This window comes from Calypte anna, chromosome 2 (assembly GCF_003957555.1).
Source record: "Calypte anna isolate BGI_N300 chromosome 2, bCalAnn1_v1.p, whole genome shotgun sequence".
NCBI classification, from domain to species: domain Eukaryota; kingdom Metazoa; phylum Chordata; class Aves; order Apodiformes; family Trochilidae; genus Calypte; species Calypte anna.
This window is the reverse complement of record NC_044245.1, coordinates 31,186,678-31,204,642: the sequence shown is the minus strand read 5'-3', so window position 1 is coordinate 31,204,642 and position 17,965 is coordinate 31,186,678. Positions and strand designations below refer to the sequence as shown.

The window sequence follows — 17,965 nt, the reverse complement described above, 5'->3', positions numbered from 1 at the left end:
TAATAAGTTGTAGTATTGCAAATTCTGTGAAGGAGGCAGAAGTGTTTCCACAGGTACTCCACAAGGCAAGAAACTAGCTGTGCTTCCAAAATATGTATCATTACACACAGTGAGAACCCAGCATTATTTTTGACTGTTATTTTTCTAGAGGCTTCTGTGAGGTGATAAGGAAATTAGTTCATAGAGTAATGAAGCTCATAAACTTGCAAAGTTTTGTCTGCTTAGAAGAAAGAGGAAATAATGCAAATAGTAAAAAGTTGGATCCTTTAATTCACTTGTTACTGACATCTCTACTTTCCATTTAATGTTCTTTAGAAGGTTACTTAGTAACATAAGTAGAAGGCACACATTACATTTTTCCTGAGGTCACAGAGAATCCATGGAGTATTTCATAATTATAGCTGAAACCCAAATGATAACATCAAAACTTAACTACACATTCTCGAGGCTCCTGGAAAGCAATATTCCCATATGTAAAATTTACAACTGCAAGTAAATGCTCTAGCCCTGATGCTTGCAACAAGCAATTTTAGAAGCTTAGCTGTGTGGAATGGAAGGAAGAATAGTTACCTTCTAGAGGGAGTGTCTACACCATAGTCATTTTTTGCTAGCATAGTGTTCCCCAGGCAGGCAGTAAAGCAGTCAGTTCTGGGTCATGCAAAGCTGTGCAGAGCCTGTAAAAACCCACTTGTGAACTTGTGGAAATCTACTGGGAGGATGACCCACTTCAAGGCAAAGTGACAAGCAACAGGGTCATGTTAAAGTATTTAGATCACTGCCAACTACTGGTAAAATAAGTAATATAGGGCTGAGATCTCTTGAGGATGGCCATTAAAAGCTATTTCTGTGTTTGCTCAGAATGAGATACAGCTGCATTTCCTTCACAGCTTCACATGGGGTAGGCTAAGAGAATTAAGCAAAAGACTTTATCACTTCAGCTGAAGGTTTAATTCTCTACCCTTTATCATCACTAGCTATAGTACCAACATTCAGCCCTGTAATAAAAATGTGGTAAGCTTTTGTCCCACTACCTGTCACCAAATGCTGATTTTGGGCCACAAGTACCAAGGGACTGTTAAAGTGTGACCTATTACTCTAACAAATGTTTAGCTAGAGACATGTTAATTTTCTGAGAACAAGCTGTGTTTTAGATTTGATAATGATGTGTGGTGCCTTCTGAAACTGTCTCTCTTCTTTGCATTGTTTTCTCTTTAGAATTCTTTTTCCTCTCTCTATTGCATAGAATTTAAATAATTCAGTACACTCAGTACTTGGTCAAGTCAGGAACACTGTATTTAATGTTCTGGCAAATCTACCTTTTCAGAAATAAACTAGGAAGTCATTTTTTCCCCATGATGGCTAAAAGTGAGCCTGATGAATGAAGCTCATTGCCATCATCTGCTTGTGTTACTTGTTCTGTCTTTGCAACTACATAAGCTTCATCCTCTGGATAAAAGGATCATGAATCACTGTGAATAATGGTATGGCTGAGTAGCACTATCTGTGAAAGGTTCATGTAGAGACACTGTCACAGCAGAGCCTGGTCTTACCATCACCTCCTTTTGAAGAAGGCTGGACAGGGTTAAGGTTGAATGAAAGATAAATCGATACTTGGGATGTCAATACTTTAAAAACACAAAGGAATGTGTTCTTTCTCATTTTTGAGGGAAAAGACAGTGGGGTAATGTTTTCTTTTGGGCTTTTAAAATTTTCTTCCTTATTGTTATTTTAAGTACAGAAGGGCATATTTTCTTTGGTAGAGAGACTGGAAAAAAATACAAATAAGTTGCATTTGAATTTTAAAAGACCTGGAAGAAATCACATGCAGCAGAAGTGCCATTTGCACCATATCTGTCTCCTGACTTCTGTGAAACTGAATTCTCTACTTGAGACATTCTTCTTCCTCTAATGTGTTTTTCTTCCTCTGTGCCAGTGCTGCAATATGCCTAATAGCAGCACTCTGGGTCTTGAGCTGAGTCCACTGCTCTTACAGGTAGAGCAATTCACTCCAGGCTTGGACAGCAGAATGCACCTCACCAGCTCTTTCTTGCCCTCATACAGAAGACTGTCACTTCTCTCTGCAGTCACTCTGGTTCGCTCACTGGTCATCTCCACAGCTGGTCTCTTTCCAGGCTCCTCACTTCTTCATCTGCTGCTCACTTCACACCGTGAGCTGACATATTAAGTCAAGTAATCCTTTGCAGCATTAAGCAATTTTCTGTTTTCATCTTTCTTAATCAGTATCTACAGCAAATGAAAAGCTTTACCTTCTGTTTCTTCCCACATGTAATTCCCTCTTCTGCAGCAAAGGCGTTTTGTACCTTTCCCCTTCAACACTGATCTCCATGGCTTTATATTCTACGTGCGCTGATCACTTTTCTCTTGAGGCTGATTTTTCTGGATTTGTACAGGTAAGTTCCTAATTAATAGTTCCACCAAAAATCTCATTTGGGATGCTATTTTATCACAGAATCTACCCGTGAGAAAGGAGGAACATTGTGTTTTCTTATTTTCCTAGTCTCATACAAAGGCACAGAGGGTGAGACAGTTCATCCTTTCCCAGCACAAAGGCTGGAATACAGAAGAGACAGGACCCAGCCTGGTGTCAGATCAAGGAACTCTGTTTAGGACACACATTGCCTGGTACCTGACAGTGTGTGTACAGCTTGTCCCCAGCAATTCCCACATGTCTTGACATGCTGACCAGATGTGGTCATCTTTTGCCCAGGAATGTTTATATCTCATCCCAACTCTCATCTTCTTCTTGGCTAGTCTGAGGACATACCTCAATCACAAGAGCTCCCTCATCAAAATGCTTCCAAGAGAGGGAAGGCTTATTTTTGAAAGTGGTTTTCCTTTTAAGTATTTGCCTTTTCTGTCTCTGTTCCAGGCTAGTGGTGAAGGTTTTAAGGAGTTCCCAGAGGGAACTTTTAGGAAATGGTTATTCTATTTGCAGAAATTCATAGTGTTTATAAAACTTCTATAAGCAATCTTGTTGTCATGTCTCTGTCAATATACTCCCACTGTGTAAAGAGACTGTTTTTCTTCCTCTTTCTCTCTTCCTCCTCTTTCCACATGGATTCCTATTTTAGCCCCTGTGCATCTACTTGCACTCTTGTGTTCTTTTCTCATCCTTAGTTACTGCCTACCACTTCATACAGCTACTGAGATAATTGTGTTTTAACTATTTAGAGAACTGTTCTTAAATTCATATGTCAATTAATAAAAAAGTCATCACTTAGAGTTTAGTGCTGGCAAAAATACACTTGCATTGTAAGAAGCAGACTTTCTTTTTGTACATTTATTGGGATTTTAGACCATGGATATGATGATACCTCCCCAGTCCCTGATGTAGAAGCCTGAAATAAAAATCTTGTATGTTAATACAATCGTTCATTTTTTAAATATTCTGAGATGTAGCAGCAAAATAAAAATTATTTTCTTTGAAGGAATCTGTACACATTTCAAAGCTATTGTCCCTTATCAGTGACAGAAGGAATACTACCTATTATTAAACATGTGTGAGATATCAGGTCTTGAAATTATGGTGTTGGGATTAAGGAGATATTTTATTTTCCAGTTTGGTGGGGTACTAATAGCAGAAACCATAAAGTATTAATCTTGGAGGCTAGCTTTCACTGCTGTCTGAAATAAGGACATTTAAGGCCAATATCTGAGATTTCTGTTAATGGAGGAACCTGGAAGCCCTGACAGCCCTGCAATAGCAGAGTAGCTGGGTGACAATCGGGCTTCTCCTGACCTCAGCCTTGTGTCCTGTGTGAGTGCAAATCAGCACCTGAACAGATTGCCATTAGATGAAGGTAGCTCTTGTGAGAAGAAAAAAAAATCACCAATTTACATTTTCAGTGCCAATAAAAAAGGAGGGTGTCTTAAACCATCGCATTGTGCAATGGAAACAGGCAGTTGGCTTCTAGTTTTTAATGCTTTGAAATAAGGCATGCTTTCTTTTTCCCATAACTCACCTATTAGATATGTAACTTTTTCTTAGAACCACAGTTAAAACCAAGACCAATGTGTCTTTTTAAAAAAATTATTTGTCATTTAAAATCTCATTAAATGAGATCTGCTTAGGCTGCCGTTACTACTGCAGTAATAACAAGCATCAATATTTCATCCTCCTGAGAAAAAGCTGACCCTTGTACCTGTGGATGGACCCAAAAACAAAAAAAACTTTTGTCTTTTCTGTTTTGTTTTTTTGTTTGGTTTTGTTTGGGTTTTCTTTGTTTGTTTTAAAATCATGTTTTAATGTTTTATTGACCATCAGTATTTATACCCCACAATGTATAGCATCAATGAGATGACTTTCTGGGAACGTGACTAAAGGGTCTCTTGGTTTATAGCACTAATTTAATGAGCTTTCCTGCAAAGAAAGTTCTAGAAGGTTGTATTTCCTCCAATTTCTCTTTTGGGGTCACAGTAACGTTGGCATACAGGACATGAAACACTCTTTTGGAGACCTGCATCTCCCCTTTCTGGGAAGCTAGAAATAGCATTAATCAGCAGTGCCTTGAGAGGTTCATTTTCCTGTCACCTGCCTCGGAGTGATGCCCCTCTTGTGTGCCCTTGAAATAGGTCTGCTGCTGATTTGCTGTACACCGCAGAATCTGGTTTACAGCTCCTACATGGCCCGTCCATGTGCCAGCTGTTTCAAAACCAAACAGAACTTCTTGTAGCCAGAACTAGGATTAGGAGAGACCTGGACGTCCTCTCCTAGGCTGTTGCTGTGCTGGCACAGGCCCTTTGAAAGCGTACTTTAAGTTATTCTTGCACAGACTAAAAGGAAAATCTGACAATGTTCACTCAGATAAGAGAATCTATTAATTGGCAAAGGAAGCAACAGATTCAGATCTTTCCCTTTAACAATTCTTGTTAAATTTATCTGAGAACAGGAACGAAGATTTTTTTTGTTTTGCTTTAAAGTTTTTATTCAAGACCTTCTGAATGGAAGTTACAATACAATTGGCTCATTTCCAATTGCAAGACATATAATTATGTGAGTTACTGGACTACACTATGGACTGAGGTACTGTATTATATGGCAGCTTTAGCATCTGGTGGTTTTGCTCTAAACAAGACAGTAAGACTCACTCAGGTTTGAGAAGTTCTTGGGCAGACTCCATAAACTTACTTATAAACTATGATTTCAACTTTTTTTATTTTTGCCATATCACAGGAAGAAAGCTCAATTATTCATAAACAGTTTTCCCTTTTTCAAAATATGCATTTGATGATGTGTTACGTGTTTAACTGTTTCCTAGGAGGAGAACACTTCTAGTAGTGGAACAGACTCCCTAACCAGTGGGGAGATTCCCCGAAGCAGGTCAGAGGGAACTTTGATTGACGTGGATGACAGAACACCAGCAACCAACTACAGTATGTTTCTTCTTTTTTTTTTCTTTTGTACTAGGGCTCTTGACCTAACATCTCAATTTCTACAAGACTCTCAGTTTTGTCAAGAGCTGTAGCTATTCAGTAAACCTCTGTAAACAATTGATTTTATTTTTTTCCTTGCCTGTGGTTTGCACAGTTCAGGCCATCACAGGTGTCTCTGGAATCAGAACACAAGGGGTTTTCACAAGGTCCCCCAGGAGAAACCTATTGACATATAAGAGAAGTGCTCTGTCACCTGCCATAGCAAATATGGGTCAATCAGGTTGGGATGGAGAGCTGGAATCATTAACCTTATACAAATAAATGTTACATTGGGTGTGTTTACTGGAGGTTCAGATGGGGAAGAGAAGAGGGAGTTCTTAGCCAAACCACAGTAATTTAAGGTTTTAAGGATCAGGAAGGCAAGGTAATTTTGGAGATGGCCCAGTTTAAGAATGAATCTCAGCACAATTGATTTATTCTCATTGCTATTTTAACCCAAAAGTTAAAAAACCTGTCCTCTTCACAAGGTAGGCATTCTCTTAGCTTTTTTTTTTGCCCAGCAGGAGGTGTAACAACGAGCCTGGCACCTGCTGTGTGAGCTGGGAAAGAGGAATTATTTCCTTACTAACCACCTGCACTCCAGTAATTTGTGCTGCTAATTTGGCTTGAGAAAGCACCCAGATTAATGGCTCTGGCTTTGCTAGAGTCTTCTGCTCAGATTTTTCCTGTAGAAGCATGCCTTTTAGGATAGGAAAACAAACACACAAACCATTTATTTTGGGATTAAGTAATTTAGTTTTTAATAGATACTAATGATCTGACTGTAACAGCATCACAGCTCCAGGAAAGTTTTTGGCCTTCAGATAGAAACAAAAATACTTCTCAGCTGCTGCTTGAGCAGCCCAGCCCTACCTGGTGGTCCTGGCCAAGGGTAGGTGCCTGAGGGGAAAGAGGCTGCCCCTGGGCTCACACTCCCCAGCATCTCACCTGGAAGGTTCCTGTCAAAAGAATGATACAGCCTTACAGATGGGCAGCTGGGAAGCAGGTAAATTCCACTTAGTTTTTTTCCAAATTGGGATTTTTCTAGAACTCTGGGAAAATATGTTGTAAAAAAAAAAAATTAAATTAAGCTAAAAGAAAAGTACTTTTTTTTTTAATGTCTGAATGCACTGTCATTTTTTGCAATTGAGCAATAATTAGTAACCTTGGAGATGGAAGGTACTGTGGAAAGTCTAAGAATGAAGGATATAGGCATGCTGAAATAACAGAAATGTTGAATATTCCTTCTAAAAATAAAATTCTTTTCAAAGACGTACAAAGAAAGGATGGTATAACCTCTGTACATAGAAAAAAATGGCAAACTGAAGTAATAGAAGCCCGTAGCAGAAAAACACGTGGATACACTATTCATTGCAAGGAGTGTGAGTCTTAATCAACCTACAAAACAGCTTTTATGAACAGTTATTAGTATAAAATTTCAGGACATCTTGTCTTCAGAACAAATAAACGTTACTATGAATAATATTTCTATTAGAAAGCATATTTCAATATTGCTGATACACCATTATCTGTCAATTTACATCCAATCTGCAAAAACAGTAGCTGAAAAAAAAAATTAATCTTCAAATTTCAAGATCTCATAAATTATAACAATGAATTTCCTAATGAAAAGCTTGTATAACTGATTTCATACACCCTGATATAAAGAGTGTTGTTACCAAATAAATGCATGTTCACTAGCATGAGAAGGAGTTATCAATAATGCATTTGTCTTTACTTTCTATGGTGTTCAATAAATGAAACAGTAGTTGTTTAATCTTTGTAGAGAGTTAGACACAGAGCAAAGAAATCCACAGAATTTTTAAGAGGCAGAAATGTAAGGGTTTATACCTAATGGGATGTTAACATACTCAATGCCAATTAAAAATCATAGGAGTTGATGATGATCAGCTTTACAACTTCCAGCACTAATTTATCAGCACTGTTTGTGTTAACAAAGATTCTTAATGCTACTTCGAAATCAATACTGATACTTTTAAAAACCTGAAGGGAAATACATAAACGATTTATATGTATTTTAGGAGGATAAATTTAGTCTCCTGGTAGCTTAGCAGACTACCAGTTGGAAGTGAATGGAATGTCTCATGTCTCTGTTCTTCAGGAAATGCTTCTGTTTTTTCTTTAAACAGATGTCAATGAAAGTAAAGGGGCCTTGGGTACTGACTGGTCTGATGTATTCAAGCATGGCCATGCTGTTTCCAAGACTAATCCTTTCTGGAATGAACTCTCAGCCTCCAACCCTTTCATACATGACATAGCTGCTTCAAACAGAAACAAAAATAATAAATACCTTTCAGTCTTGAAAGAAAACCCCTTTTTGTTCCCTAAAGTTTCTACCAACAGAGATTCTTTGGCTTCCTCAGGTGATGAGCTAGATATTGATTGTCTTTTAAGAAAGACTTCAGTCAGAAGATCTGGACGGTCCAAGAGTGTCTCTGACTTCCTGGATATTGCTGATAATAGAAGATTTAACCCTCACAAGACAGCATCTCAAAAAACTTCAGCTTCAGATGTGACATGGTTTCAAAATGACCGTGAGGCTTACAGGATGGCTTGGTTGAGTCACCGACAACTCACCCGATCTTGCCTAGATTTAGAAGCCATGAGCCATAGTCCTGGATGGGCACAAACACAAGCTACAGACATTCATGTAGTATGTAAACTGAATCATGAAGGGGGTTCAGTACAGCTACCCGACTCAGATATCAATGTGCATGTCCCTGTGGGTCATGTACTACCTGGGGAATTCCAAGAAGTTGGTTTAAAGGCTATCCTTAATCCTCCACCATCATTTAACAATGAGCTGTGCAGCACTGTGAGTCCTCTGATAGAACTCACGCTGAGCAACCTCAACACAAGGGAAGCAATTTTCCTTGAGGTAAAAGTAGCAGCTAAAGTGAAGAATGATCCACTCAGCCAAGTTATGAGTGATATTGTGTGTTTTTTCAGTCACAACAAAGAAGGACCTTTTAAGAAGCTAGAGAATTGCTACACTTATCAAGATACCATACAAGTGAAACTAAAGGACCTAAGTCACATAATGTATACAGTGATTGCCATACAAGCAAACAAAATCCAGCCTCCAGCAACTAATGTCTGGGACTATGTTCACAGGACAATCTCAGTTGGAATTTATGGTCCCAAATATATTCACCCATCTTTTACAGCTGTTTTTACAATCTTTGGTCACAACTACATTCCAGGGAAGCTCACAATATGTGATATAAAAAAGGCGGGGAAAAGTATGCCTCCCGTTGTGTTTCAGCTGTGGGGAAAACATACATTTCTGCTTGAAAAGCCACAAGATCTAAACATTTCTTTAAAATCCTGTGACCCAGATTTTGAAGTGAAGATGGAAGACCAAAGCAAACATATTAAAGAGGAAGAGTTGAAAACTGGTGAAATGGTCCGCCAACAATTCCTGTTTTCCATGCTCGGATGTAGAGAGATGCATTTCTTTGTTTTCCTTGTTCAGATTAAAGTCTTAAAAAGTAGCCAAGTAACACAATTCCATGTTACAACTCCTGATCCAGCTCCAAAATTAAGTGGAATTATCAACAGGCCAAAACGCTTACAAAAAAGGAAAGAAATCAAGTCTGCACCTTTGTTTTTGATACCAACAGTTAAATATCCAAAGTTTCAAGATAAAACTCTGAGCATTAATACTTATGGAGTGGCTTTGAAAACTGTCTTACGTCAAAATAAGATTGATTATTTGCTAGAATATTTTAAAGGGGACACAATAGCACTTCTTGGTGAAGACAAAATAAAAGCCATTGGACAAACTAAAATAAAAGAGTGGTATGTTGGAGTTCTCAGAAAAAAGATTGGCCTTGTCCATTGCAAAAACATAAAAGTGATTTCCAGAGAACAAGCGATAGACACCGCTGATAGTGAGCTAACAACCAGGAGTCTTGTAGAACAAATCTCATTGCCATTCAAAAAACTGACTTACATCTACTCAGTAGTTCTTTCTACAGTGTCAGAGAGTGTTTATGACTGGAGAGCTTTGGCTGAGGTACTGGGATACTCACAGATGTCTTTGGATGACTTCAATGAGGCACTTGCTGATAAAGAATCGGAGAGAGTTGCACACATTGTTAAGAAGATGAAGGAAGATTGCCATGCTAACAAAAAAAAAAGACTATTTCTTTATGAGCTCATTGTTGTAAGTATTGCGTGCCATAACTTGGTTATTGGGAATGTATTGCCAAGAAACTACTTGATATTAACATGTGAATAAGAAAACATGGTCCTGCAGCCTGAACATAGTATCACTAAAAGTTGTGGAAACCTCTGGGTGGAAAATACATTGACTATCCTGAATAATAATGTGTTGATGAATTATTTCTAAGCAGTGTACTGCAAATGTTCCAGGAGCCTTGCTCATTTAGTTGTTTGACTGAGCTTTCTTTTTAAATGACCATGATTGAAATAGTTTTGTCTTTTGCCATGGAACTCATCTTGGTAAATTGCTGGGCAATTCCTGTTCCCATTCCCATAGTAAAATATTTAGTACTCTTATATTATGGAAACTCCATCCCACATATATGTTTATATAGCTTGTGTACTCTAAGGTGCATATCTAAGTTTGTTTTGTGTTTCTAAACCAAAACAATCCTGGCCCCCATATTTCAGTCAAGATTTTCTATTCAAACATGAAAGCTTTATAGTCAATTTTTGTAGTGACCTAAGGACAATACTGCAAGTATTTCAGTACATTTTTTTTAAAATATTTTTAAAAGTTTGAGAGCCTCTGGACAACTTCTATGTGATTCAATGTGGTTACATAAGACTTAAAAGTGGTTTTATTCTAAATACTTCCAGATAATACTGTTAACTATCTTAATTTACTTATGGATCTGTGTGCAAATTAATTTGGAATTAACCATTCCTTGATGCTGTCTTCAGCTCTGACTGAAAAGTCTAGCAGTCTACTTAGGCACAGAAGAGAATTAACTTTCTCATACAAAAATAGAGTTTTAAAAATGAATGTTTAAAAATTCACTCTGTAGACATTCATCTAAAGCTCTATCTTGAATTGCAAACCTTAACCAGGTTTACTTCTCATGACTACTCCATCCCTTTGAAGCAATGACAACAGTTTCAACAGTATTTAGTACATTTTGGTAGCAGTGGCCACTTACAACTTTAAAGACTGCATTAAACCATGTGATAGGAAACTGAGCACGTAGGAAGTGTAGTTTAATCTGTGTGTTTTTGTACAAAAAGAGGGGAGGGAGAAGTTAAAGGTGAAAATAATCTAAACTTTTTACTGAAAAATAGTTAAATAGAGTTCATTAAGGAATGGCAAAAGGTAGGGAATAATTAGATTAACAAGATGTCTCATTTGTTTGAAATGTATATTATTGTGAGCCATGAAGTGCCAATGCAGATCCTTGTCTTCATAGAACTAGTCTTATAGCTGAATATTGTTCATGTAATTTTTTTCTTTTGTAGAGTTTACTGGTTATTTCTTTTAATTATCCCATATTTTTATAGTTAATGAGGTCCTTGATTATCAGAGCAAATGCAAACTGAGCAACTTTATCTCCACATTGCCAAACTACAGGAGTATTTGATACTATACATAATAGTCTGCTTCTCGTTATTGTGCCTAGCAAAACTTCTACTCTTTACAATAATGGTTTTTATGGAAAAACATTTTACAATTAAATCACACAGATGTCTGATTTCTGCAGAAGTGCTTGCTATTTTATTAAAAATTGATATCTATAATACAGGGAAAATGTCCAGATTTTGTTCTTGACCATTCACTGAAAAAAATCACCATTTTCAGTGGAACATTTTGTTGTTAATTTGACGAGAAGGAAAAAAACAACCCACATATTTTTCTCATTAGCTATTACCCAAACAAATAAAGAATGGGGAACACAACATATCTGCATTTAAGAGTTTCATTCCTGGAATCCTTTTAATTTGTTTACTTATTTGGCACGGAGGAGGAAAGAGTTTTACGCTTGCACTTCTGCTTAATGGTCAGCAAATTATCAGTTCTGTAGGAGAAGTAAATCAAAAGGTGCTGGCCACTGTAGTCAGTGATTTTCCAGAAAAACTGTAGATGGAAGACCACACCTTAGTATATTAGTGCTTTAGCTTCATTTTTAAGTTTCATGTCTTACTGCTATGAAGCTAAATTAGATGTCCCAAGTATTTTTGTTGGAGAAGCGTATTTTTTCTTTAGGATCCATAAGCTTGGCAGGAATGCTGAAGCAGCTAAATGCCAGTTTGTTTTTTATTAAGCTTGGGTGCAGTTTTACTATGAAACTAGGAAGAAAGTCACATATTTGTAAGAACACAAAATAGACAAAAAGCTTCCCTGTCTGATTAGAAATGCAGAATGGTGCTATTGAAACAAAGTATAATGTTCTGTTTGTAATTACTGGTGAAGGAATGCTAATGAAAATGATTGTTGCAGGCACTTTTGAAAATAGATTGCCAGGGATTAGTGGCACGTCTTGCCCAGGACACCATCATTTTGACTTCAGCTGTCAAGCTTGGCAAATACTGGCGGGAGCTCGCAGAGAAGGTTGCCCGACTCACAAAGCAGCAAATCGAGGCTTATGAAGTGCCCCACCAGGGGATAAATGGTGTGGTAGCTCTGGAGGTAAGGCTGGGGTGTAATGGTGCTCCTCTGCACAAAGCCAGGGACTTTTTTTTTTCCTTGCTTTTTGTGTTTCTTTCCTCCCAAAGTTCAGCTCTTTACTTAATTTGCCTTTATAAGCCATTCAATGCAAGGAATTCTCATTAACTTTTGTTTACAATTATCTAGATAACCCTTTGAGGCTGGTGGCACAGTGTCATTGCACCAAATTATTTGCTGAGGAGGTCCTGATCTCTGTCTTGAGCTTCAACTCTTTACACCCACCCCAAAGGCCACTCTCAGCCCTTTTCTGCTGCCCTGCCTACTTTTCATCTTCCTTATTCCTCTGCCCAGCTGTTGGCATTTCAGGCACAGTGAGGAAGAGCATTCAGACCTTGCATGACCCACTTCACCCTCAGTACAACTTCTGGTCTTTCCACTAAAAGGAAGCTTACCTCCACTGCTAACTCTTCTGCACCTGTGTAAGATTTATCATCCTTTAGCTTAAGTATCATGGTAAGGCATTGGAAACGAACACCAATTCCACCTTTTACCTACTATGTCAACATTACAAATCCATAATTTAATTTCCTGGTTTATCAGGTAGGTTATGCTTGTTACCCTCCTTTGTAAAGCACTCTGCTTATATATGAGTTCTAAATAAAAGTCAGAGGAACTTAGGTACCTAACTATATCTTTAGTGCCATTTGAAGTGCCCAGAGGTACTCATGGCAGCCCTGCAGTGTCAGATATGCCACAAGGTTTAGGGTGTGTCATTGTTCATGCCTTTGAACCTGTGGTCCTGGCACACCTTCGCCTGGGCTACCAAGTTGGTTCCTGCATTTCCTTACTCTTATTTTAATGATGCTCACCTGACCTTTGTCAGTCTCGATCACTGACATTCAGGCTCAAGACTCCCCCTGCCTGTACTGTCTTTCCCAGATTATTGCAGGTAATGCCCATGATCCAGCCCAAATTCCTTCTCTCTTTCTTACCTCTCAGTACCAAAGGATTTGCTCTTTTCTCCTCAAAGTTTGCAACTACTTAAGTTAATTTTTATTTCTCTTTTCCTGTAGCTGATTCTTCCTGTTCCCTGCCTAAGCTGCCCTCCTTTCCACAGTCTAAATTCAATGAGTGTCTCAGTTTTATCTGCCTGGTGATAACTATTAGGAGATTTCTGCTACAATCATGAACCACAACCATTTATTCCCTTTGAATGCCCTGCCCTCCCCAACCAATATTACATCAAAATGCCATAACTTTGCATGCAAAGTTCCTCACTTTTCTGTAAAATTATCTCTAATTGTTGTTGATAAACACTGCCTCCTCCACTGATCTTGCTTTTCTTCGTGTGCTATTTTGTGGATTTTTCATTTTTTTTCAGCTGTTCTGGGTATACTAGCTATGCCTGGATTGATCTTCCTCCTGAAATGATTTTTCTTATAAAACTCTCTGCTTTACCAAGCCTAGGTCTCCTACTCCTACTCCTCAAAAAAAAAAAAAAAAAAAAAATCGCTTTTAATGGCTCTGGTTTTGCACTAGACTATTCTAAAATGCTAAAATCAAATAGAATGTGAATACTTGTCCTTTTCCATTATGTTTGCTTTTGTTTTATTTTTTTTAACTGTTAAACAGTGCCCTGTCTATTCTGCTAGAATTATTTTTTACTTACTGAGCTTTCTGAGTTTGTCTGAAAAACCTCAGCTTTCTTTAGAAGGCATTGTAGACCTGGTCTCCATGGTATTTGGCAATGTTTTCTCCTTTGCTAGCAGACAGTATAACTAAAATAATCTTAAAATTATTTTTCCAGAAACATGCCTATTCATTTTCATCTATTAAATATAGATATATAATATGGTTTTTTGGTTTTGTTTAAATGTTTATCAGTTTCCAAGAAGCCAACCTTCTGCTGAATACATTCTATTCTTTTATTTTCAAGACTTTTTTACATTGTTTCTATGATAAACCACTTTTCTATGATAAACCATTAAAATTGCCTTTCAATGACAGTGTCTTCTATCAGAAGACAGTTCAGTCAAATTCATCTTAAATTAGAGGATGTTGTATCTTTAAAGAGAACATTGGACAAGCAATCAAAAACCAGAATTTTGCTTTATTGTTATGTCCTTTCTCAAGGTTTTCTCTTAGGTCCATGGGGAATTTTTTTTGTTTTATCTGAGCTTTGTAACAGTGCTTGCCTACACAGGTGTGACTTCAAAGCACACCAGGTTTTTAGCACTGATATCTCACATGGAACTCAACATTCTTCACAGTCCTGTGAATCTAACCTTAAGTTTCAGTACTTTTTACTGAAATTCAGTGCTTTCTTCTGACCTTTGAATTTTTCAGTCCTCTAGTGAAGTTAAATTTCTTCATAGAGAAGCAATACTCTGTTTATAAAGTTTTGCATATGCTGTTCAGCAGAGATGCAAAACTAAAGTAGTTAATGCAGTGTAAATTCATATCTTATTTCAGACTGATTGCTGAGCCTCACATTTATTTAGAAGGTATAAAAGAATCTTGATTAAAACCATCTTATCGCAACCTGAAGTTGTCTAATGGATAAGCTTTCTCATTGACAGTAGTTGTTGTGAGAATTGGAAGCCAAATAAAGATGGGGGAGTACAAAGGTTTTACTAATTTTTGAGGATGATTTAAAAACATTATCCAACTCATTACCCATCACATCACAGTTCTGTCATCAAGGGCATTGATTGGCTGAAAAATGTTTCTGCTTTTAAACTTAATATTTTTCTTAGTGGGATAAATCTTCTTTCAGATGATCACAGAGGCAACTTGAGGTATATACAATTGGTGGCTAGATTTTGAAGTGCTTTTCATCAGTAAATTCCAAATCACTTTACAGAGGATGTGTGTAGCGTTATCATTTACTCAGCAGAGGCAGTGGGAGCAAAGGGAAAACTTGAGCATGCAGCTGAGATGAGATTTGCCCAGCATGCTGCAGTGATTTAATATTTTGCCTGAAAATCTGCTTTGATATAATTCAGGAGTGTCAAATGCAATTCAGTTCACCCATTGCATTAGAGTATGTGAATGTGAAAAAGGATCTGCCCTAGAAGCCTGGTTTGCAGTAGTAGTTCAGCGTGGTGAGTATGTAGATTGTTGCTGAGTTAATTATGCATCACTGATGACCAGTTTATAAAGCTTTTGATCTCTCCCTCCTCTTCCTTTTTTATTTTTTTTTCTTTTGTCCCAGGAAAAAATTCAACAGTTTTGACAGAGTAAATGGAAGCAATTGTTTGTATTTTAGGCATGTATCAGCAGCTTCTCTGATTGCACAATGTCAGGCTGACCTTCGCCATAAACTGAAGCACAGCATCTTTTCATATTCACTGTCTCTTCACAGTCTAGTGAAGACACAAATCTTTACCCCAGTTCTTCAGATATCCTGGTCTTAAAGGAATATAAGGAAAGGAAACAGGAGGCAGAGAAAAGGCATAGCCAATGGCAGGATAGCAGGAAATCCCACCTTCTCTTTTTGGGACCCTTGGTTATCAATGTAAAAATAAAAATATAGAAACTTTTCGGTCTCAGCATAAATAGAACAGTGGTGAGATTCTTTAGATAACTAAAATATGTTGTAATATCCAATACATACGGTAACACAGTAAAAACTTCTTTTTCAACAGCCTTTCTAATAAAAGGAAAGAATTAATCACTCTCCTTTTTCCCACCTACCACCAAATTACTTTCCTTCTTTTATAATCTTATGGTTATATTTTAAGATCAACTTGCTTAAAGCAAGAAGTAGACACTATTCATTTGGGGAAAATAATGATACCCTTCCTTTCTAGGCACTCTTTATGGCTTAAACTGAAAGCAGAAGCCAAAGGGAGCAGACTGTGAGACACACTACTGGGGATACGAATTTCCTGGGTTTTTCCATTTGGGGATTAGTGAGAAAGGCAGCAGAAGCTGAGGGAGATGTTTACAGAAACTATGACAGAATCAATCTTGGGGCAAGTTGAGAGTTCTTGGTGCAAGTGTGGAGAAAAGCTTAGAACTATGATCAAAAAAATCCTCCTTCTTCTCTGTTCCTCAAGTGATCAAGTGATTAAAGCTTAAATCAAGGAAGTAGAGCTTTATGTGGTGTATTATTTGTAAATTAATAGGATTTTGTTGAGGAAATAACCGATTTCCTCCTTAATTATCATCCAGAAAGATGAAAAATACTTTTCCATTAAAAGAGAAAGGATGTTAAAACAATCTGGTTCACTTCTGTGTGTATATAGATGGCTAAAGAGAAATTAGCACACATCAGTCCATCTACTTTTATCACTATGCATAAGTCTGGTTTTCTTAAAACAGCAAACTTTAGGAAAGTAATGAGTCTCTCTGTGGCTTTATATATCATCATGCCTGTAATTTGCTGTTTGCAAAACCTTTATTGTCAAAGAAGAGTGGGAAACTAGAAAGTGGATAGCCCAAGTTAAATTTGGAAAAGAAGCAGCTGGAAAAAGGATCTTTTTGTTTGTAAACTGAGCAAACTTAGTCTGGACATCAGCACTCCGAAAGATGTAAATCCAGCTTGGTATTTGAATTATTCTGTCATAGCTTAATTAATGTCAGTAGACCAGTTTTAAAAGTTCCAGGCTAAAGTAGGAAGACAGTGGGATGTTGATTACTGAGATAAAGTGAAGTATTAGCCACCAAAAGTGTAATCAGATTCCAGGTAGGGAAAATGCTGGTGGGTGTATGCATTGAAAAAATGTCCAAGGATGAAAATGTTTTTCTTTCACCCCTCTTCTCAGACAGCAATGTATTTCATCCTGGTGGTAATCACTTGAATAAAGGATTAATCTGTCTACTATTTACCTCTTTAAGAATCTTAGAGTTTCATAGAAATGAAGTCCATAGGGCTACTGCAGTTTTTATATCAATATACCTTTTGGGATAAAGCATTTTATTGTGGCTAGGGATCAAATACTTGTTTCCTTTTTTTCTATGACTTTTCTACTATAGGAAAAAAATAGATTTTTTAACTGAATAGTTCTATTTCTGCAACTAAACATTTTTTTCTCCCCATTTCTTTAATTTCAGATGATGTGGAAACCAGCATATGACTTTCTTTACACATGGGGTGCCCATTATGGAGATGGTTACCGGGACCTCTTACAAGACCTGCAATCGGCCTTGGATAAAATGAAAAACCCAATAACAAAACCTTGGCGAGAGTTAACTGGAACATTGATTCTTGTGAACTGCATGGAAGTGTTACGGGCAAGTGCTTTCTCCAAAATGGAGGAAGAAGAATAAACTACCAAGACAGATCTTGGGGAAAATCTTTTGAGAGCCTGTATTGCTATTTGTATTTCAATGATGCTTGCAGAACAGAAAAGAAGAGAATTGTTTTACCTGTTTGTTTTACCTGAGCTGATGTTGGGTCTAGCCCTACAGTTCTTGCCTACAGATCATGAGAGCTTGGAAAATACTACTGATTAAAAAAGAAAAGAGTGTGAGATTAAAGTAGTAAAGTAAAGAAACAAAAAACCCAAACAACCAAACTTGAATTCTAGAGCGTAGTTGCTTAAAAGAGTTATTTCTGATTGCACTGACTTCTAAGTGGAAATTGGTTTTAAAAACAGAAGTAAGCATGAATGAGTTCACTTGTGGGGCCTAGGTTTACACTGTTTTCAGCAGGGTGTAAAAATAAAAATATTTAATACATTAGTTTAATTGATCCCCCAGATCCTCAACTCTGCATCAAGGACTACAGGGTAGCCTAGGCAAAAACTTTAGGATTCTTTATCTTAGGGAAAATTGGAGCAAAATTAATCACATCTTGTCATGAAAAAGGAATTCAGTAGTTATTTGCATCTGTGAAAATAGATATGTGCTTCTCTGTTCTTCCAAAAGAGAAGCATTGTCTTCTCATTGTCTTTTTTT

The 17,965-nt window shown here is 37.3% G+C and overlaps 1 protein-coding gene across 1 annotated transcript; it reads left to right on the top strand.

Moving 5' to 3' along the window:
• The first annotated feature begins 2,345 nt into the window (after positions 1–2,345).
• On the top strand, positions 2,346–17,335 carry MACC1 (MET transcriptional regulator MACC1). The gene is made up of 5 exons (XM_008494288.2): positions 2,346–2,411; positions 5,280–5,394; positions 7,584–9,622; positions 11,894–12,082; positions 17,120–17,335. The coding sequence occupies exons 1-5, from the start codon at positions 2,346–2,348 to the stop codon at positions 17,333–17,335; spliced, it is 2,625 nt and encodes an 874-aa protein (XP_008492510.2).
• Positions 17,336–17,965: the final 630 nt, after the last annotated feature.